This window comes from Molothrus aeneus, chromosome 1 (genome assembly GCF_037042795.1).
Source record: "Molothrus aeneus isolate 106 chromosome 1, BPBGC_Maene_1.0, whole genome shotgun sequence".
Classification (NCBI taxonomy): domain Eukaryota; kingdom Metazoa; phylum Chordata; class Aves; order Passeriformes; family Icteridae; genus Molothrus; species Molothrus aeneus.
The window spans coordinates 45,430,413-45,452,401 of record NC_089646.1 but is presented as its reverse complement, the minus strand read 5'-3'; the positions used below and the strand labels follow the sequence as shown (position 1 = coordinate 45,452,401).

General features: G+C 39.4%; 1 protein-coding gene across 5 annotated transcripts in view; it reads left to right on the top strand.

Annotated features, from left to right (window-relative positions):
• The window catches only part of TRAK1 (trafficking kinesin protein 1), a 125,757-nt gene that overhangs the window by 54,766 nt on the left and 49,002 nt on the right, over window positions 1-21,989 (top strand). For 2 of the 5 annotated variants that reach the window (XM_066556178.1, XM_066556169.1), the window contains one exon: window positions 5,516-5,710. Coding sequence is in view for 3 of the 5 variants with exons in the window: in XM_066556205.1 (XP_066412302.1) it covers window positions 15,163-15,226 (64 nt within the window). In the remaining 2 variants the exon portion in view is untranslated. Of the gene's footprint in view, window positions 1-5,515; window positions 5,711-15,008; window positions 15,227-21,989 lie in introns of those variants that run through there. The other 3 variants (XM_066556205.1, XM_066556187.1, XM_066556197.1) reach the window with 3 other exon arrangements.

The following is a 21,989-nucleotide window of genomic DNA, read 5'->3' as shown; positions in this document are numbered from 1 at the left end:
CTGCTCACAAGCAAAGCAGTAAAACCATGGAGATAGGGATAGTTTGAAGCAGAATGCAGACAGGCAGAAACTATACCTTTTGTGTTCTTTTTGAGGACTGTACTGATAGGCTGTTTGCATTGTTAGCCCTGCAGTAAAGGCTCCTGCAGACACCAGGCTTTGAGGTTTGTATAGTTCCTTTTCTCTTCGTGTTTTCTGTATGTTTTAGGGTGTTCTTTGTTGGCCACCACACTCCCCACACCCTTGTCCCTTCTCATTGTTCTAGCTTCATTCTCTGAATTTATCATTAGTTCTAATGTGAAGCTTTAATTAAAATTGAGCAAGTGCTCCTTCTTTATCAGTCACACTAGGTTTTCCTTTCCTACCTCTATAGCCATGAACAGGTGAAACCCAAAAGCCTGGTAGGGAATAGAGTTTGACAGATGAGATGATTTTAGGTGACCACGTTAATAGGAATGAGATTTTCAAAGCTGTCTATCTGTGGTTCGTGTTGAACTTAGCTGGAGTTGAAGTTAGTTTGACTGAGGCTGACTTGCTTGTTTGTGAGATGCTGGCATAGTTCCACCCCTCCAAGTAATGCTGACAGCTAAGTACATATGTAACTTCATGGGAAGTGACCTAATGTATGAGTGCAGGATGCAAAGGACAGTGGGTGACCACCCTACACAATGCCTTGTGATCTCCATGTTGTCATGTGCAGAGGGGGAAGGCATTCCTTGAGGAGTTGTGCTGTCTCCATACTGTCAGCTCCCATTGTTTTAGATTTTTCACTTCATTTTCTCTATGATCAACTCCTTGCTCACTTGTCAGCAGAGGAAGGATGGAAGTGTGCATCTGAAAATAAGCAAGTGTACTCTTATCCTCATATGAACATGGTTGTCCTGCAAATTCTTTCTTTCTCTCCATGTGAAAAATTTAAAAAAAAAATGGGGGAAGGAAGAAGCCATCCTCCCACCCTCACTTCAGTTCCCACAGTGAAGAGTTAGTTTACTATATTTAGAGTATTTAGTATATTTAGAGTATTTAGTATGGGCAGAGATGTGCCTAGAAGAAAAAGAACTGATGAAATACTCAAAGGTACCTAAATCAGCAAGCATAATAAAACTTCCTTTAAAGAAATGCTTCCTTGCTTCCTTCAAGCAAGCTGAAATAACCAGTGAAACTTGAGTGGCTGTCTTGAGAGGCATGGGTTAGGGGTTTAGTGTGTCCAGAAGGGGAAAGACACACCAGCCAGTCAAATATCATTGTATGAAAAAATATGAAACATGTTAGTAGGTAATCCTTTAAAAACTACCCAAGGGATCCTGAAGTGGAAGAAATATGCAGAAGAGAGCTCAGCTGGAGTGTTCTGCCTGTTTTGCATCTTCTTATGGAAAGAGAAGATTAGAAAATGTAACAAGAAATTAGGCAGGACAAAAGTCTTTGAAAACATTTGTTTTAATCTCATTTAGAAAACCGAGAGCATAAGGAGGAATGTTGTAAAAAATTATTGCAAAGCAGACTGAGCACCTTTTTCATTTCCTGAGGAACAGGGCATGGAGAAATACATATTTGCAAAAAAACAAGTGAGGTGGGATGTTCATACATTTAAGCTAAGAAGAAACTAAAGCAGTAGAACATATTACTTTCAAAACTAGTATGAAAAAGAGTGAAATTTATTCATTTTAAAAATATTTAATTATTTCTATGAAGTGCTGAAAGCTCTGGAGTTACAAGAGCATAAGCAAAACCTTTAATGATCCATTTTACTGAGAATTTACTAAGAATCATGAGTTTACTAAGAATCATGAGTTCATAACTTATTAACTGTTTAAGTTGCTTTTTAACTGCTTGTAGAAATTTTTTTGCCAAATGTATTTTCCAAAAAAATGGAAGTCGACAATTGCTTAGATTACAAGCCCCAGAATCCATAACAGCAACTCAAAAGGATATGGTTCAGCTATATTTTGTTGTATCATTTTAAAATTAATTATCAGTTAATTGTTTTAAGTGTAAGGTGTTACATTTTTCTCAACAAAATGGAGGTACCACCTAGGAGAAGAGGAAGTGCTTTTATATTTGTTGGATATCAGTTAACTTAATCATAGTTCACAATCACAGATGACTTCTTGGGTGTTCTTACTAGAGAAGTTACTTAATTGTTTATCTTTGCAGTTCTAATCAGAAAGAATTTAAAAACCTCTGTGGAAGCACAATCAGGGTCTCATAAAAAATATACCTGGTGTTTGAGGATGGGGGGTAGTGTTAATCTGCATATCTTCTCAATACAAATATGTGCATCTCAGAAAAGGGAGGGGAGGAAAAGTGAAGGGGGGAGAGATTGTGTAACTGTAGCACTGAGAATATTGCCATGATTTAAGTGGTGAACCAATGTCTAGTCATGAACAAGTATAATTATGGTGTTCTGTTTTTCTAAATAGGCAATTGCATCAGAGCCTGTTCGTATTTCCTGCTGGTGCACAGATTTTAAACTTGCAGTAGAAGTTAATGGCAATAGCATCAGAACAGCGTCATAAAAAGTTGCCTTGCCAATTACTCATTAACATCTTTTCCGGTTATTAGCCTTTTGAATTGCTTAGAAATGCTCAGGATTTATTATATGGTAGAGTAGAAGAATTTTCTTGGTTGACTTGTTTTCCATGATAATTCTTATTTCTTTACTGCCTGGCCTTCATATTCTAGTAAATTTCTTTTCCATAATAAAGCTGTATGGGGTTTTTTTCTGTGTGTGCATGAATGAGGGGTCTTTTTTTCTCCTCACATTTTATTGGGCACTTCCTTTGCATTCAGTTTTCACTAGTTTTTGGGATAAAACAAGCCAATTTACTTATCTGTACAACTGAAACTTTCTCATCTCATCTATAAAGTCTGTTTCTTTTGGAATCCTAATAAAAAAAGAGAAAGACACTAAAAGTTTGAACTTTTCAGTTATTATTTCTTTGTTCCCAAGACCATCATCTTGGGCTGTGTAGATTCTTGCAATTTTCTGAAGAGAAAAACAAACATTTCGGCCAGGAAAACTCTTCCAAAACAACCCCAATGAAAACATTATTATCTATTTTCTTGAGATTGAGAGCAATTAGGTAATCCAAAGATAGATGTATAAAAGAAAATTATTTTATGTATACATGTACACAGAGAGATTTTTGATTGTCTAGTAGATGTCAGCAGGTGTTTTTCAGAAGATCAGTTGTCTTTTTGCACTCAGATGGTCGCAGGCACTGAGATGATGCTGTCAACCATTAAAAAGATAGCCAGGGAAAAAGAAAGTCTGTAGTTACAGGCTGGCTGTCATCTTTCAAAGCATGGGGAGCAGATCTTGTTTCTCTGTGTAAGCCAGTAATCCCTCTGAGAAGGTTGCAAGGACCTCTTAAAATTATGTGTGATTCTCGCGTTGCACAGAGCTCTATAAAAACAGATGCGCTTGTGGGCATCTTAGTGCAGGGAGGCTTGGAAGACACTCACATATGCACAACAGCTAGCAGAGCAGTGTGGATGAAGGCAGAGGAGAATAGCTCCTGATAGGTAATAGCAGACTCCTTGAACCATAAAGTACAATGCAACTTTCCCAAGTGGGTTATAGTTCTAGTTATCAGGGCTTTGTGAAGTATGTAGGCAGGAGATTGACAGTATGAGTTCATCTTGGTATTGTCTGCCCTGTTGTCTGATAGAATAGTAATGTTCTTGCAATTTTTAGTGCTTGGGATGCTTTTGGCAATGTAATTTCTGGCTTAGAAAGGTAAAAACCAGGTAATTAATGATGTATAGAGAAGTATGTGTTACTTCCCTGTTCTCTCCTTCCTCCCTTTCTTTGACAGAGGGGAGCTCCACTAAGTTGTGGTGGAATTGCAGGTCTACCTCAATCCAGCAAGAATAAGTTTCTCTTACAAAAATTGGTGCCTTCATCAGGAAGCAGCAAGAGCAGGGCTGCCTTATGGGCAGCTGACAGGATGGGAAGGGCACAATCCTTGTTGGCACAGCCCAGTCCCTTTGTTCCCAAGCAGAACAAGGGTCCTGGCAGCAACAGTTCAAATTGACTCCCCAGGGGTCGATCATCAGACAAATGCCAGCAATCCAGGAAGCCTGGACAATGAGTCAGTGTCAGCAGGGAGCAGAGCTGGGCACAGGCCTGCTCACAGCACTGCACAGGGCAGGACCAGGGGCTGGGGTGTACATGGGGCTCCTGGCAAAATGTGCTGGCTGGGGACCATGATGAGCCTGGTCATGGCAGTGTAAAGGTACATGGCAGTACTCAGGATCTTGACAGTCTTTGCTGTTTACTCTTGAGTGAGTCTTAGCAAGAGTTGCAAGAGCTATGACACTGGTTAAAGTGGGAGCTCTGGTGTATTGCTCTTCCAAAAAAGGCTTAGATAGCTCTTCCTTACTTTGTGTGTGGGGGTAGGGGTTGTGCTGGACGGTGGTGTTTTCTCTTCGTACTGGTGTGGAAATGGAAAATGTGCAGATTGATGCACTAAGTATTTACTGAAAACATACCCCGGGTTGGTCAGTTTCTTAATAAATATTTAGCATGACCTTGTATTTAATGGTATATGATAATTAAACATATATTTAGAAGTATCGTGACTGTTTTGCGTGTTGACACTCTCTCAAAATTTTTCAATACAATATAATACAACACGAAGGTGCCTCAGGAGATAATCTATTCTGACTGCTACTAAAGGCAGGTCTTTTAGAGTAAATGCTCATGATGTTGTTTACTTGACTTCTAGTCTCCCTGTGCCCCTATTTGATCGTCCTCAAGGTAAAAAAGTTTCTATCTTCAATTGGGTTTTTTGTGTTAAAACTTCTCAGCTACCTCTTGGCCTAAATTTAAAACTCTAATTTAATTTGTTACATTTTTGCAGTTGTTGTTGGCTGTTAGTATCCATTTTTAGAACTGTATGCAAACTTGATATGTTTGTGAGCATGAGGGGCCGCAGCACAGAATGCAAGTCAAGATAGTGTCAAAAGGTGCCCTGGAAGTTCTGTAATCATCCTTACCAGTATGTCTTAGGTGTGAACTGTGACAGTTTGCTATTGCAGCCCTGGATTTCTGTTTCTTGAGAGAAATCTGCTAGCAGCAAAGGCAAAAAAATAAAGTGGTACTAAATTGTAGTCCAAGATCAAGTTAAGGAGATATGTAAGGCTTGCAAGCTAAAAATTATCTGTGAAATAGAACATCAAAAATGTACATTCCTCTGTGCACTAATGCTTTCTTCATACTCCAGTTGAAACTGGCTCTCTATTCCCCGCCCTACCCCACTTAGTCTTCAATAAATGCCCCTGCTTCTAGAGGTGAGGCTTTTTGTCACTAAGAGAGCATGCCCTTTTATTACTAGTAAATATGATATTTTGGGATAATGTGTTTTAGGCATATCTTCTAAACTTATTCGTATTGAGCTGTTCTTTACATGCAGCAAAATCTTGTTGATATCAAAACAAACTGAAGTTTTTGAAAGCTTGTATGTATAGTACTCAAGGTAACTAATAGAGATTGTTCCCTTTCCCTTAACAGATGTGTGCAATAGTACCAATCTTCCTGAAGTTGAAATCATCAGTCTCCTGGAAGAGCAGCTGCCTCATTATAAGTTAAGAGCAGATACAATCTACGGTTATGACCACGACGACTGGCTTCACACACCTCTCATTTCCCCTGATGCGAATATTGACTTAACAACTGAGCAAATAGAAGAGACCTTGAAATACTTCCGTAAGTCAAAAACTCAGAAATTGTACTGAGAAACAAATAAAATAGGGCTATTTTTGTTGCCTTCTTTGAAGTATCTGTGCAATTCTTTGAAAACTGTGGAGAGCACGAGAACTGTTTGTGATTTACTGCTTTGGTCTCCAAGTTTGTGGTAGACAGAAAATGAAGGGAGCATTTAATCAAGAACAGCCATTGCATTTGTGATTTGTGCATGCACCTTTCCACATTATCAAATACTGGAGAAACTGAAATACTTCTTTTTGCTTGTGATCTCTGTCAAAAAGACTGAAGTTTCTGTATCTATGCAGTTTAGAAAGCTTAGACCTCTTTCCATATCCACTTTTTTTGACTGTGTTCTCTGACATGTTGTACTGTTGTCTGGTGGCATTATGTGCCAGCATCACAGAATGACATGAAATCATTTTGCTGCAACTTAAGCTTCTAGAAAAGCCTTTTGAAGAACCAAACTCTGACCATTTGGTTGAGATGGTTTGTCCCTTCGTTCTTTCTTCTGTTCATATTCATACTATCAGACAAAAAATATTTGTGCCTAGAGGGAACATGAGTACAGTTGTGACCTTTGTTGTTATTCATTCCTTTGTTTGAGCCTGTAGATACTTTATCATGGAATGGACTTATGTCTCTGGTTTCTACCACTGTGGATATTGACTTAGATGTGCAATTAGAGAAGACTTTTGTGATTCATCTCCATGACTGCTATGGTAAAGCAATAGCAGTGGATTTACATGGGTTATAGTAGTCACTAGATTTAAGTAGACCTACTGAGGAACTGTAGAGCTTCAGGAGAGATGAGTTACAGGGCTCAGCACAAACCTGGGCTTCATTGCATTTTGAAGCAATTGAACAGTCTCTTTGTAAGGAGCATAGCTAGTAAAGAAAAGCATGAATAATATGAAGAACTGAGTTTCTGATGTTCATGCTTCAATTAAGGGCTCAAGGTATTTTAGTAAAAAACTTATATATGCTTTCCACCTACCCCCAATCACACAAAAATACTGGGAAGGGTGGGGAGACAAGCTGAAGCTGATCTGTGGAATCTAGTGTACTACTGCTGGTTTTGTAGCAGCCTATTAGTGCTGTTACAGTGATGGCAGAAGCTGGCTTAAATAAATATTTTGAAACATAAGGTTTCCAAGGTCTTTAGTTAACCTGATTAGGCCTGTCTCACAAGTAATATTTGTCTATGTGGGTGGACTGTTGCAATAACCATGGGAAAATATTTTGCTAGTGGGACAAGGAACTCAAAAATCCCCATGGCAGCATCCTTCTACCAACTGAGATGATGGTAGGTGTGTGACTGCTGGGGATGGATACAAAGTACAACCTGTGCGGAGGATGAATTGTGAGCAGCCCTAAGGAAAGGATTTGGGAGTGTTGGCTGACAGCTCAACCTGATCCAGAAATGTACACTTGTAGCCAAGAGAGCCAAATGTATCCTGGGCTGCATCGAAAGAAACATAATCAACAGGTCCAGGGAGGTCAAGATCAAGGGCAGTGATTCTTCCCATCTACTCTGTCCTTGTGAGACTCCCACCTGGAGTATGTGTCCAGCTCTGGGGCCTCCAATGTAAGAAGGACATGGACCTGTTGGAGCTCGTTCAGAGGGGCACAAAAATGATCAAAGGGCTGGAGCACCTCTGCTCTGAAGACAGGCCAACAGCGTTGGAGCTGTTCAGCCTAGAGAAGAGAAGGCTTTGGGGAGACTTCAGAGCACCTTTCAGTACCTAAGGAGGGATACAGGAAAACAAGAGAGAGATTTTTAAGCAGGCCCTGTAGTGATAGGAAAAGGAATGATGACTTTAAACTGAAAGAGTGTCAGTTTAAATTAGTTATATGAAAGAAAGTCTTTACTGTGAGGGTGGTGAGGCACTGGAACAGCTTGCCCAAAGAAATTGTGGATGTCCCATCCCTAGAAATTGTCAAGGTGAGGTTGAATGAGGCTTTGAGCAACCCAGTCTAGTTGAAGATTCCTTGCCTATGGCAGGGTGTTTGGAACTAGGTGACTTCTAAAGGTCTTTTCCAACCCAAACCCTTCTATTACTCTCTGAAAAGGAAGCTGTGAACAGCAGAGAAATTGGATATCATAGCTGCCTGAAACTCTGAATACTTAACAATTTTATCTAGCTTTTAGCTTTCAAGCATAATGACTGGAACTTCACCCTGTTGCTGTGGTTGTAGATTTCTTCCAATCAAGTGGCTTGATTGAAAAAAAGCCTGAGTATAATTCCTGTCACAGTGTATATTTTATTCTTTTATTAGGAAATAACTGCTTAAAAAAGAGGAAGCAAGCAAAGAGATTTTCGATAAAGAAATGTTTATTTCTTACTGCTTACAGACAGGCACTTGTGTACAGATAGTAGTTCAGGAAGTTTAAGCAAATTTGGGTCTAGCCTTAGACTGATATCATGGCAACTGACATCTGACTTTACCCTTGTTCAGTTACTCTGAACAAGTCACAGACTCCATCTATACATGAGAGTGCAAGAACATAATAAATTTGCATGTTTCAAATTTATTGCATTGATTGCAAACATTGGTTTATGGCACAATGAACTATGAAAGTAAAAAAAATGTTTTAAGTAAGTTGGCAGAAAGGTTCTGTGAATTATGTCACCACCACTTTGGGGAGTGTTCCAGGGCGTGACTTCTTGCACAATTTTCAGTGCTGCAATTAAGCTAGTCCTCTTGTACCTGTTTAGTTTGTTTCAAAAACCTCGATGAGGGTGTTCACAACTACTGTAGCTTGTCTCTTTGAAAGTTTGATTTTTCAAATGACTTATGGAAATTTCCTTGCATGTTGAGGTTGATAGTGATTTATAACCTGTTGGTGGAAATGTGATGAGTTTCACATTGTGTTGATCCATATAGCAGAAGAATCAGCAATGACTCTTAGGCATACTGTTGTGGCTTGTTAGAGAAGATTTTTCTGCCTTCCTGTGGCTTTTTTGAGTTTCTCAGTCCAATTCACAACCACAAAGGCTCAGAAATCAGTAAGAATCTTCTGGGCCATGTAACACAAGAGGGTGGACATAAGGCTACTTAGCTCTCATTTTTAATTTTTGAAGATACTGGTAGAGAAACGAACAGTCAAATATACAAGCATTTTAATTTATTCAGTGCTTTTTGTGGGGATTTAAGCTATAACACAGGATAGGTAATGTAGAGAATTAGTTCTTAAAATTTAGTTTTCCATTGGGTAAGAAGGCAGTTGGGAGGAACTGAATAGTATTAGGCCTGCAACTGTTCTTTTACATTCTGGAACTCCAAAGCACATCTTGATATTATTTTCTTCAGATGGAAGGCTGAGCCAGTTTTTGCCAAATGAATTAAATAAAACTGATCTTATCCTAAAGCATAATCACATAAATTCAATGTCATCTGACCAGTCTGGTTGAGGCAGAGTGTAGTTTAAGTAAGCCTAATGAAAGTATGATACAGCAAAATGACATTCCTCTCCCTGCCCCCAGATTAGGGGCAGTCAAGCTCACTTTTAGCGGAGGGCTGTGGGGAGGTCTGTGTGAGAGCCAGGCCTAGACCACAGCTCTCTGTGAGCAGAGCTACCAGAGGCAGTGAGCAGGCACAGCAGTCTGAGTTTTTCCTTGGCCACTTAGGGAGGCTTAGGGCCCATCTGGGAACTCTGAGAAACAGGAAGCCTGCTGCTGCGTGTAAGGTGAAGGTAAGGTGAGCCACAGGCATGTGGGCCTCAGGAAGTCCTAGTGGCTTCTGAGAAGCTGTCAGCTGCTCTTCACCCAAGGGTATCCCTAGCCTTTTTGGAGCTGCTGTTCATTAGGGATGGCCAGACACAGCCAACAGATGTAGTAGTTTCTTTGGAAAGGTGCAAAGAAGGGATCTTCATCTGAGTTCAGAATAACCTAGGTCTTCAGATGTGGTGGCAGTGTGCCACAGGGTGCATTCTCCAGGTTTTGGAGTACCTGTCTCTCAGAGCAGAGACTTTAGCCCAGACAGAGCTTCCGATTGGGAAGGCAGCCCTGCAACAGTCAGGTTGCTGGAAGTGCCCAGAGCTGCTCCCTACCCTGAGGTAGAGAGAGATGGCCTCCCTTCATGCAGGAGGTGTGCTGCTGTGGAAAAGCTGTCACCAGGTGGAGAAGTTGAGAGGAAGTCAGCAGGCTGTGCAGCATCAGGGAGGGCGAGACGTAGGCAGTATCTAGGCGTGGCTGAGACACCAAAGGATTGTGCTCCCATTCAGAGGGACTTTGACAGGCTGGAGCCATGAGTCAAGAGCAGCCTTGTGCTGTTCAGCAGAGGGACGTGCGCAGTCCTGCAGCTGGGAGGAACAACCCCATGCACCAGTAGATGCTGGGGTCCAGCTGTTGGAAGGCAACCTTGCAGAAAAGGACCTGGGGCATCCTGGTGGACACCAAGGTGGACATGAGCCAGAAGTATGCCTCTGCTGAAAAGTAGACTGGTGGTATCCTGAGCTGTATTAGGAAGATTGGTGCCAGCAGTTTGAGGGAGTTGTACTCAATGCTGATCAGGCCATGCCTGGAGTGCTTGGTCCCATTCTGGGCTCCCTTATTCTATATTCCTTCAGTGTAATGCATTGCTTTCCTCTCCCAGGAAGCTGTAATCATGTCTCTCAGTGGGTTTTTTGCCTTGTTAGAAAAATAGGTCATAACCATGCAGCTGTAATATTTTTGTCTAGCTGATTGAGCATGGTATTAAGCTCAACTTCATTTTACAAATGTTTTTGCTGTCTCCATGAAAAATATAACAAAAAAAAAAAAAAGAGGAGATAGTAAAGTACATTATTTCCAGCTGGTGAACAGTTTGCAAATTTTGTTTCTTTAAAGCTTTATTCTTGATTTTCTGAATTGTTGATAGGGGTGCATTCACTTAAATGTCTGGCTCTTGCTATTATGGTCTTACAGTGTTTAAGTGTGCTCAGTGATACCTTAATTGAACTAGGCAGCTGATTTTGCAGGAAGGTTGCTGAAGACATCAATTTTGATTTCATACAAATGCAAAAATAGTGCTCTTCAGTAATTATCTGAAGGGAGGGGAGGGAGAAATAATCCTTTCATGTGGAAAATAGCTTTTTGTCATTAAGTACTTTAATTTCATCCAACTGCCCCTGTCTTATGTTAAATAATTCTGTTTCAGTGGGAGAGCAGTTTGACCCTCTGCTGAATTAGAAGAGTCTTTTTCTTGTATCAGGTGAGGTCACTGTGCCCTTAGGATGTGAAGCCACGAGCTCTGTCCCATCTGGAGGAAACACTTTTATGATTTTGAAGCCCTGGATCATCATCCTGGTTTGATGAAGAAGAGTCAGTCAAATCTGAAGCACCCATTTTTCTAAATACCAGTTCTGAAAGCTGCTGGTAATAATGCCCTCAGTGCTCTAGATTTTACTCTGGGTTCTACTCTTTCCAAGTAAAGCACGACTTCTTGATAAGTAAAAGACTACACTGGAAGAGCTCACTGTCCTAAGTTGCAGAGTTTTTTGTCCTTAATAAATGTGTAGTTACAGGATGACTCCTATTCAGTGTTCTTTTAGAAGGTGAAAACACCAGTTACTCTTCACTTCAGTAAATTATTACAGTTTAGAAATACGTGTGACAGCCCCTCCTTGAAAATCAGTTGGGCTTTTAAATATGCCTGCTTTGTCAGTTTGCAAAGTATGTATTGTGGCAAAACTTGACTGTGATTAATATGCATTACATAGTGGTGGCCTGTATAGCTACTGCTCTGTTAAAAAAGGACTCCAGACGGTGTTAATGGGATGGGCAACTTTATCCTGAGTGGTGGTGACTGTACTGGTGACTGTAGAAGATGATGATGTGATATGGTGTTTAATTATCTCAACCATCCTGAGCCTGTAGCCAAGAGAAGAAATGTGACCCAGAGGTAATCAAATGGGAGGTAATCCATTGCAGCTTTCTTGGAAATACTCCATCTAACTCCAGTGTTCAGTTTTAAAAAGCATCTTTACAGAACTGTAAAGGTTTGGAGAAAAAAGCTGAGAATGACTAAGCATGAAAAGACAGGATTTTTAGTGGCATGCTATGTAATGACATTCTTTTAAGACTTTATTTGTCAGCAGAGATGACTTGCTGCTGCTTTGCCCCTTAGCAGTGCAGTGCACTACAGTCTTGAGTGTGCTGCTGGGGTAGGTGAAAGTACCTTTGTCAAAAATTCTCTTCCAACAAAGGGATGGATTTGTGTGGTTTTTACAACCGGGTAATTTGGGCACGTCAGTTTAATGTTGACCTATAGCATGGATTTACTTCAGCAAAAAGGAAGGAGAGGCTCTTGAGCTTTTCAAGCCATCTTTTCTTGCTAATGAAACCCCTTTGTAACCACAAACTTAAGGAATGTTCACAGTTGGCTGCCAGAATTCTTTTTCAATCTGTATGCTTTGCCCTGTGGAGAACAGATAAAGGGAAGGGTTTGTTTAGTTAGAAGTAAACATTAAAAAATAGAACATAATTTAGCAGCTGAAAGGGAATGCCAAACAAATGTGAATAATTGTATTTAGATTTGGAATAGGAAAACGCAGCTTCCTTATAGTCACAGACTTATTACCCTAAGTCTTTTTTCTGCCCCATTGTATATGAACTTTTAAGTAAGTAACACAGTTAGTACCCCAACCAAATGTAGTGTTGCAATCTCCAATATGGAGATTGGAATACACAGAGGTTCAAAGTTTGTAGAATCAGTCCACCTGGAAAATGTACTGTTCTAATGAGTTTACTATAAAATTAATCTGATTCACCCCTGTAGGAAGGAAAAGTAGGGCTGCAAAGGTTGAAAGTAGTTTCTGAAAGTGTGCAGCTGCTTTTTCAGCTTTGTCACAAATTCCCATTCAACTTGACAACCCTTCCAGCTTTATAGGGTACAATTCCTCATGTAATTGAAGGGATGCTTGGGAGTGGATACCTAGATATATAGTATTCCATCTGCCCAAGGTTTCTGAATTCATGCTGGGGAGATAATACACTTATTTCATATTTTCAAGTCTCTTGAGGAGTTCTAAAATCGTTTGGCCGCACAAGTGATTTTCTCCTCAGAAAAGTAATGCCTTTCTGAATTACACCAGTATGTTTCCAATCAGATCTGTAAAAAAAAAATCAATAAAACAAAAAGCTCTAAGCTCCTACCTTGAACTATTTTTATCCTGTCTCATTGAAAGGGATTGTGTGTGCTGTGGGAAGGACAGAGAGAAGAAAATTCTAGCATGTTGAAGATTTCCTTTGTTTAAAATGTCAGCAAATAAAAAAAGGAGATTGTCCCTGCAGCAATTTAAGGTGGTAGCTAGTGTTAATTCTTTCTATTTTAAATGCTTATTTAATAACATTAGCCAGACTGAAATTACCTTTTGGACAAAAATAATACAAGTGGAACAAATAGATTATATGCAGAGCAATTGAGTTGATGTTGCCATAGGAACCTTTCTTTTTCTCTGGAAGTATTTTAACAGTGTAGCCTTAATTGCTTTTAATAGCACGTATAGCTTTTTCCTTGTGTGTATGCATAACTGAAACTCTGCAAGACTCAAAGCTACTGCAGTGATAATTTCTTATACCAGGAAAGTTGAATACTGATATGGTCAAGAAACCAAAGCATTTTCCTCTGCATAGCTTGACTAGGCATTACCTATTTCTGTTACAGTAAAGCAAAGTGGTAGCAGTTGGGGAGTAGAATAAGTGATAACAACCTAGAAGAGACATGAATGAGGGTGAATTAATAGATACCTGCAGAATCATGAGTGATTGAAAAGGAGAGATGGACTGAGCATTCAGATTTCCACAGCTAGAAGCTTCAAATTAGGTTAGTAAATGTGAGTTACAAAGCAAAAGGTATGGGGTTTGTATATAATGAGCAGTAGATGTAACACTTTGCAAGAGAATGTTGGAGATGATAAAAATGTATGTGGGCTCAAGAGAGGGTAAGGCATTCAAGAATTGCTAAAAATAGCTGTATCTGTCTCAGGCTGTCTCTGAAGATGAAGAAATTAGAGGTTGGGAGGGCAGTTGTGGGAAATATTGGACAGTTCTCTATTGCCTGCTCATGGCTATTCTTGTGGATGGAGTCTTTGGCTAGACTGACACCAAAGACTTCCCTGGTCAAACCCAATATGGCCTCCTACCTTAACAAATGTGAATAATGGGAATATATCTATTGGGATATATTAAGTCACAACTTAATCTGTCCCAGTGCTTCTACTGGTGTTTGCAAATTTAGCATTTCCTAAAAGAGGGGGAGAAATGGGTGAAGACTATGTGCTGGTTTTGAACAAAATGGATGTCAGTCCACTTGGTATCTGTACCTGCACATATTCGGACATGATTTTGTATTGTGGTGTTTGATGATTTAATGCCATCTGTTCCTCAGACAGGTTCTCTCCTAATAGCTTAAACACAATTTTATTGAGGGCTGCAAAAGTATTTTCTTCCCTTTCCAAAACAGTTAACACAAACATGATGTTATTCTGGATGATGACCTTCAGCATTTTTAGGACTAGCGTAGTGAAAAATTGGCCTAACCTCCTGTCTTCATGAAACTTGGATGCTTGGGGAAAAAAAAAAGGGAGGGGGAAGTGGTTCATGGAGAGGGCAAAAAGTAGGAACAGATTAGCTTTTTTTTTTTCAAGGAGAAATTTATTGCTGTCCTGATTTTGCTGATTCTTTGGTTTTTTTTTGTTTGGCATTTCTCAACATCAGGATGCAGAAAGGGTTCTATTACATCAGACCAGAATAGTGTAACAAAGCAGTAACATAGTTTAATTTTCCATGGGGAAGTCAGGCTTTTATCAAACTGTGTGGAGGACAGTAGTAATGGACTAGATTTTCATTATTAATGTACCACGTGTCCCCAGTGAATTGCAGCAGTGTGATGCTGTTGTTCTGTGAGCAGTAGCAATGTGTTGTATCATCTTTCTTAGCAACGATTTTTGTTTCCAGTATGGAGGACTCCTTCTAGCCTGTAAAGCCAGAAGCAGCAAAATGCTTTTTCTTCATCTCTGCGTCGCTTTTGGAGCCAGCTAGTCTCCATGGCAACACATTAGCCTGAAAGAGATGTGGAGACTGGAGAGGAAAGGAATGAGTTAGAAGCAGCCGGGCGGTGGTGTGTGTCCCCAGCGTCAGCGCATCAGCCTTTTGATAGGAGGATTTTGTTAACACCCATCCAAGGCTCCTGTGCAGAGCTTCTTTATTAGAGGAGCCGCCAGGGCATCTATCTGCTTCCTTTCTGCATCCTTCTTCTTCTTTTTTTTTTTTTTTCCTTCCAAATACACCCTCCACACCCCCCCTCTTTTATTTTAGTTGTGGCCTCAGTGAAGATGTGCAGCTCATTTTCAGCTTCCCGTGAGATGCCTTGTGCTCTGGCATTTTGCAAAGGCAGGAAGGCATGGCTGCATTTCACTTGACCTTAGCAGCGAAGTGAAATCTCCTGTATGTCACTGAAGGATACTGACTATGCAGAAATTTATTGAAGCAGATTATTATGAACTGGACTGGTATTATGAAGAATGCACGGATGGTAAATATTTCTTTCTAGTCTCTTGTTGCAGAATTCGGAGCTTGTAAGACCGGAGCATCATTATTCAATCGTTTTAAAAAGGAAATACTCAGAAAAAGGCAACACCCAGGTGTAGCAGAGATGCCTGCACCTCTTTTGCACCTCGGCATCTCTTGTGAGTGTGCTGCAAGAGACTGCTGTATAGCTTTTTCCTCTCTGAAGGGAGTGGCAGAGCAACATATGCTGTGTATGAGCTGCCTTTGGGCAGGGGAAGGAATATTCGAAAAGCTAACTGTATCTACAATAATTGAGGTGATTTTAAATATACTGATGGTAATATTGATTATTGGTTCAAGTTTGAAGTCTGTGTTTTTTTCTGCGTTAGCAATATCCTGTAATATGTATATATTTGATGTGTTAGTAGGTAGTCCATGTTTTCTCTCTGGTTATTTGTCTGTAAAAGACATTAAAAATGTAGATTTTTAGAAGTGAGCAGGTTAACTTTTTGAATTGGAAGAATTACAAACTCTGGCAATCATTATCTTTTGTGCTATTTGCAATTATTATGTAATGTTTGCTAGGGTGATTATTTCTGTATCAGGACACCGAACATTTTCACCAGGCTTCTGATAGAAGGCATGCAAGAAAGGGTAAGAAATTGCTAAAACTGTATTCTCAGCAGGAAGAAAAAAATCAAGATCCCTTTTTGATGGCACTCTGAAGCAAGATGCAGCCTTTGGGAATGCAGAAGTTTTAGACGAATTTTATTCTGGCTGGAGAGCTTAGCTTAAACAAGGCAAGTCCAAGATTACAGTGAAGCAAAGCACAAAAATCAGGAAGGAGCTTAGGCCCAGGGGATACTGTACATATGTAATACACAGAGATATTTCTATGGTAGTGCTCTGCAATACCAGAGAGGAATGTGAAGCATCAAGATAAGTGTGACAAAATTAGATTTTTTTTATGGTTCTTTGAGTGTCATGTGCCTCCATTTCAGAACTGAATGCAGTTTCAGAAGCTTGTTACTCTTGAACTTCTATTATGTTTAATTGATTACTTCTGTCCAGGTGTTCAAAGAAAGAGGTGCATATTTATTTGAGAGATCTGACCACTTTAAGTTGGATTGAATCCATTATGTAACCTTTATCCTCTCAGTTTAACCCTAGTAAATAGTGTAGCATCTGATTAATCTGCATGATGTAACAGCCTGAGTTGGCCTGCTTTTAGAAGCTTAAGAAACAGACCAGTTGTATGGTCCATAGAAGCTGTAGCTTTCCCCAGGTTAAAGCTCCCACAGGTGGCATTTTTTTTTTCAGTTGTTCATTTTTATGATCTTTTTTTCTGTCTGGTCAAAGTGTCATATGGAAGGGTGGTGTGCCTGAATGTCTGAGCTAAGAGCTGATCTGCTTATCCATTTTGTCTTAAGCTATGTGCTGCAGTGGAGGAACTGTGGGAGTTCCATGGTAATGGAATAAGCAACAGGTGTTGGGCAAACATTTAAATACCTTGTGGGATGAGGGCCTCAGGTGCACAGTAGTGGTTGGTTGGATTCTGGGCTTACAGGTTTTCCTGTCATTGCTGAGCCCCTGCCCAGGATACTTCTTCCATGAGCTGAGAGCTGTAGAGTCAGCTGGAGTATGTTCTGGCAGTCTGCTTGAAGTATTTGGGAAGTTCTTCCCTAAGAGAAAGAAGGGTTTAATGTCTGATAGGGAAATAATCTCTCCAGCAGGTAAGGCATAATGGTTTTTTGCATTTTTTTTAAATTGCTGTTATTTTTTTAAATTAAAGTATTAATTTTTACTTGCTGAAGGGCAGTGCTGTTAGTCCTGTCTCTGCCTCTCAGGTGAAGAGCGGTCTCAGGGTTCATTGAATTTTTCTGGGGTTTAGCTTTCTTTTGCTTCTTGGAGTTCAGGTGTGTGAGAGAGAAGAAGATTTGAGAGATGCAGTGGAAGGCACAGTCTTTGGCCTTAGATACTGGAATGTTCACTGGGTTTAAAATAGTGTTGGCATTTACCCTTGACAGAGAAAGTTATTGTAATTGTGGTAGCAGACAAAAGGCATCATTATAGTAGAAAACAGAGCTTTTCTGAAAACCTGAAGCAGATGACATATTAAAAGAGATGCCTGCCTCTTGATTGGCTTTTTATTTTTCTGCCATGTGTTTTTTGATACCAGAGTAATTTTCCTGAGATTCTTTTTACATTCAGTATAGTGATATAGGCAGTTGCAGCTCAGCTGACCTGTTTTGAATATCTATTTTAAGACAAATTGAGGCACAGTTAGCCAATTTCTCTGCCATACGTGGACTCTCCAGATGTATGTGTGCATTCACTTTTGAATCCCACCCAGTTCACTCTTTGTTATAAATATAACATTGGAAAATAGTGGATGGTACATTAAAACTAATAGGAATCTTCACAGGGTAATATCGTACAGAATTATTTTTCTGATTAAATTGTTCATACATTGTTTGTCAGAGCCTCTGGGACTCAGATTTCTATGACTTTATTTGGTTTCCTTTATTTAATAATTAACAGCAAATGGTTTCTTGTTCTTCAAAGAAAAAAAAAGGCAGTCTAAAATTATATCAGGATGTAAACTATTAATGCTATTATTGAAATTAATAGGTGAAGCAGCAACTCACCGTTGCCTCAGATGTAATGAATTTCTGTACTGACTGACAGTAATGATGTTTTCAACTTGCATTTGGTAGTGGTATTTTTTTAATATCTTGCAGAAGAAAAAATGCTCAAAATTTACAATTTATAAGTCTTTACAAAGACTTTCCAGGGTTGGAATAATTAATTAATTCTTTTACATAAGGTGCTTCACAGAGTTTATTTTTGGTAGGAGTAGGTGGAAAAAGACAATAAAATGTCACACTCTATTTGAATTACTGATGTTAACTAACATTACAATAAATTGAAACTTCTATAAATAACTACTACACTATGCTTTTTACATACATTTCCAAGTGTAATATTTTATAATGTGAGTGAGACTTGTCACCTTACTTGGTGTTAACAAAGTATATTGTGTAGGTGGACTGAGGAAAGAGCTGGGCCTGTACTTGAGTGGGAAAGTAGCTATTTTTATAGCAGACTTGGACAGAATCAGTGATAAAGAGGAAAAGCTGAAACTTTTCTACTCTTATTACGAAAGATAACAGTATAAAAGTCTAGGTTCATCTAAGGTTTTTTTAATAGAAAAAAAATACATTCTTAAAAATCTTGTGTGCAACTTGGGTGAAAAAAGCATTATACTAAACCCCCACACACTACCAAACAAGTAAACAAAAAGATGAGTGTATATTCACAGAAATTTTTCTGAATATGGTTGTTCCCTGCCTCTCTCTTAGTGCAATATTTTTCTAATGAACAATGCTTTCTACAGAAATCCAGACTGATTTTAGAGAAAATTACTTTTCTTTGGTTTCTTCCATTACTTGTTTATTTCTAGCTCAACAGTTTATAACAATGCATGAGTTCAGTTGCCTACAATTCCAGATGACTTTGTGAATGTGCAATTGGATCTTTCCTCCTCCTTTCATTGGCCCTGAGTTTTTGCAATTTCTTGTGGAGGAAATGGTGTCTTTCCCTTTTTTTCCCTTGCCAGACCCATGGTGTGCCTGGTTTGTTACACGTGCTGAACCTTCTGACCAGATGGAGTTTGCCTGAGCCACTCCATCTTGTTCCAGCATCCTTTCCTGTATTTTCTTCCCACTCACATTGAAATGTTTTTACCACCTGTTATGTTTGCAGTTATTGTTTAGAGCTTCTCTCCTCTATTCTGTTTTCCACTCCACTGATATAATCACCAGCAAGCTCACTAACTTTCTTTTTACAATAGTAGACAATGTTATCTTGTTAACTTGATCTCTTACAAGTGATTACTTATTATTGCCTTGCTTATGTTAGTGTGGTGACCCATCATCTCCCTCATACATTGGCCTCTTTTGTGTCCATCCCTGTGGACAGAGTAACCCTGGTGTTACTCTGAATCTCAGTGGATGCTGGCACTGGGTATGCTACTGAAGTCTGGGAGAATCTTATGAACGCCTTTAGCATGCAGTTTCTGAAACAGCCCTTGCTCTATAGGTATGCAGCTAAAATGCTCATTCAGGTTGATCTCATTGTGCTCCCATGTCTTTTATCTCTATAAGTGACAAATGTAGTTGAACCTTGCTTATATGCACAGAATTGTGATACCATTTTCCTGGTTTTCTGCTTTTTGCCCTGCCACTTCTTTCTCTTTACTCCTTCATTGACTCCCTGTTCTTCTTCAAGTCACATAAGCTACATAAGGCAACACACATTGCAGCATAGAGATATTTTTTGGTTTTATTCTGTGCAACTGCTAAGTATCTAGATAAGTGTTTTCCCAGTAATTCAATGTCTTTCCCTTTCTGCAAGAGTAACATGCTGTCCTTTTGGCTGAGTGACAGAAGATATTTTGTGTGGGATTTTGAAAGAGTGGGAAACATGAAACCTCTAAAAGTTTGAACAAGCTAACTTTGCTTGACTGTACATATTAACAGAAAGCACACATTCAATAACCAATTTATCTCCCTCCCTGAAGAGCCCATCCCAAAATACCACATTTCTTCATCAGCATATTTAAATCCAAGTGCTCCCATTTCATCTGCTGTTTTTAGACTTGTTGGCTTACAGAGAATCTCTTTGTTCTAGATGCAGCATTGTTAGTAACAGTTAATTGTGCAGAAGTTAGATATTTTTATTGATAAAGGAAAGTTAAAATGATTTGAATACATTGGAGTTCCTTGGAAATAATGAGTCAGGATAGGAGGGCTTGTTTGTATTGTGTCCAGCCTCGCCCTTCTTCAAACTAGCTCCTGGTTTGTGTGTTTCCTGTTTCATGGCAGAGCTGCTGAATATTCTCTGTACCTCGGTGCAGTTGTTGTACTGGGAGTGTGTTCGGAGCACTGCAGCCCCCTTAACAAGCTTCCTGATGGGAGGTAAAGCCTCCTCATTCAGAGTGGGGATTGCAGCAAATGCAGCAAATTTACTTCCCAGTGACAACACATTAAAAAGAATCTTCATTCTAGTATACCATCAAAGTCCTTGGGTATGTGTTTGCAGGAAATATTAAAAATCTCTTTTGAATCTTTCCAGTTTAGATGGTATATTTTCAGAATGAAATACAACATAGCTGCTTTTTTTTTTTCTTTTTTTAATCCATAGCTGCTTATTGTTTGGTGTTGGTTGGAAACCTGCCTCGTAATCTTTAGCAAGTAAATGTTCCTGCACTGCTAAGGGGGTGTAATGCAAAATATATGAAAAATGTGTTGATAGTGTGAGGGTGGGGCATACATTCCTTCTCCACCCATTATAAATTTGCTCCAGCATTTATCATGTGCTGATATCAAAATAGGAATTACAACACTTTCTCTCAGCTTTTGAACGTCAGAGTCCTCCTGTGTGGTACAAGTTGATATTAGTCACAGTTCAGAAGCCAGCTTGTGGGAATATTCAATTACTCTCCTTATATTGTCATGTATTTTGAACAGCAACATGCCTGCTTTCAGTGTGTCCCTCATAAACTGGATACTTAGCTGTAGTTGTCTGCTTGGCAGGATTATTAAAACCAAAGCATGTTTGACAGGGGTGGACTTTTCTTTCCCTAGGCTTTAAAAGGTGCTTCCTGCATTCTTTTAATATGACTTACGGTTTTGGTTACTCTCTCAATTTCCATTTTCTAGCTATTACTGAAAGGTGATAAATGGTCACTGAATGGCAAGTAGGTATTTAAGACCCTTACTGTCTGATTTTAAGTATTTTTTAAAGAGTTGATTCACTGTTACAGGTAAGAACTGAAGACACAAAAGCTCTAAGCATCAGAAACTAGAAGCAGTGCTCATTATTATTAAAATTACATATTTTAATGTAATGATGTGGGGAGAAAGAGACAATCCTATTTTTTCCCCTGAGTTCTTGAGGTTATTGCTGTTGCTGAATATTGCAGTAAATTTTGGCAGTCAAAGATCAAGTTGCTTTGGGTGGCAAAATCTTTGTTCAGTAATCAGTGTTTCTTCCCTCAGCAACCACTTACATGTATTTCATATCCTTTGGGTGTTATTTATATAATCATTATTGCATTGTTTGCATGTAAATATCAAGAGTTTAAAACAGAAGAGAATAATTTATCATTATTGTGTAGAAGTAGTTGCTTCCCATCTCATACTACCCCACCACTGGTTTGCCTCACCACTAGAGAGATGGTAATAGTGAAATTGTTCCTACATGACCCAAACTGTTACGTTCTGCTGGCTTGTAGTGTAATGTTGTCTGTCTGTTCCTATCTGCTATGTCCCCTCTGAGGATGGTGAGGTGCCTTTGCCTTGCAATGCCCCCACTTTGCCTGCAAATGCTTTGCCCCGTGACATGGATAGGAATGCTTTAGCAGCAAAGGGCACCTGCTTGCCACTGCAAGTAAGGGAGGCAACCTAGCAAACATTAAGTATCTATGGCTACAAAAATTAAATAAGAAAGTTAGCCTGTCCTGTGTGTGTAGTCAAGATTAGCAAACACAGCCTGGTGGAAACAAAGAGGTCTGAACACAGGAGATTTGTTTCTTGTTGAACAAAGAAGAGATGCATGAACCCCTGAAAATTCACTTCAGGTGCCATATGTGGACTTGTGAGGTATTTCTGATCCCACAGCAGACTGAAGAGAAAAATGAATGTGAAAACCACAATATTTGACAGCTAATGGGATATGTCATTTAAGTTCTTTCTACCAGTGTAATCTCTCCTTGGTATAAGCAA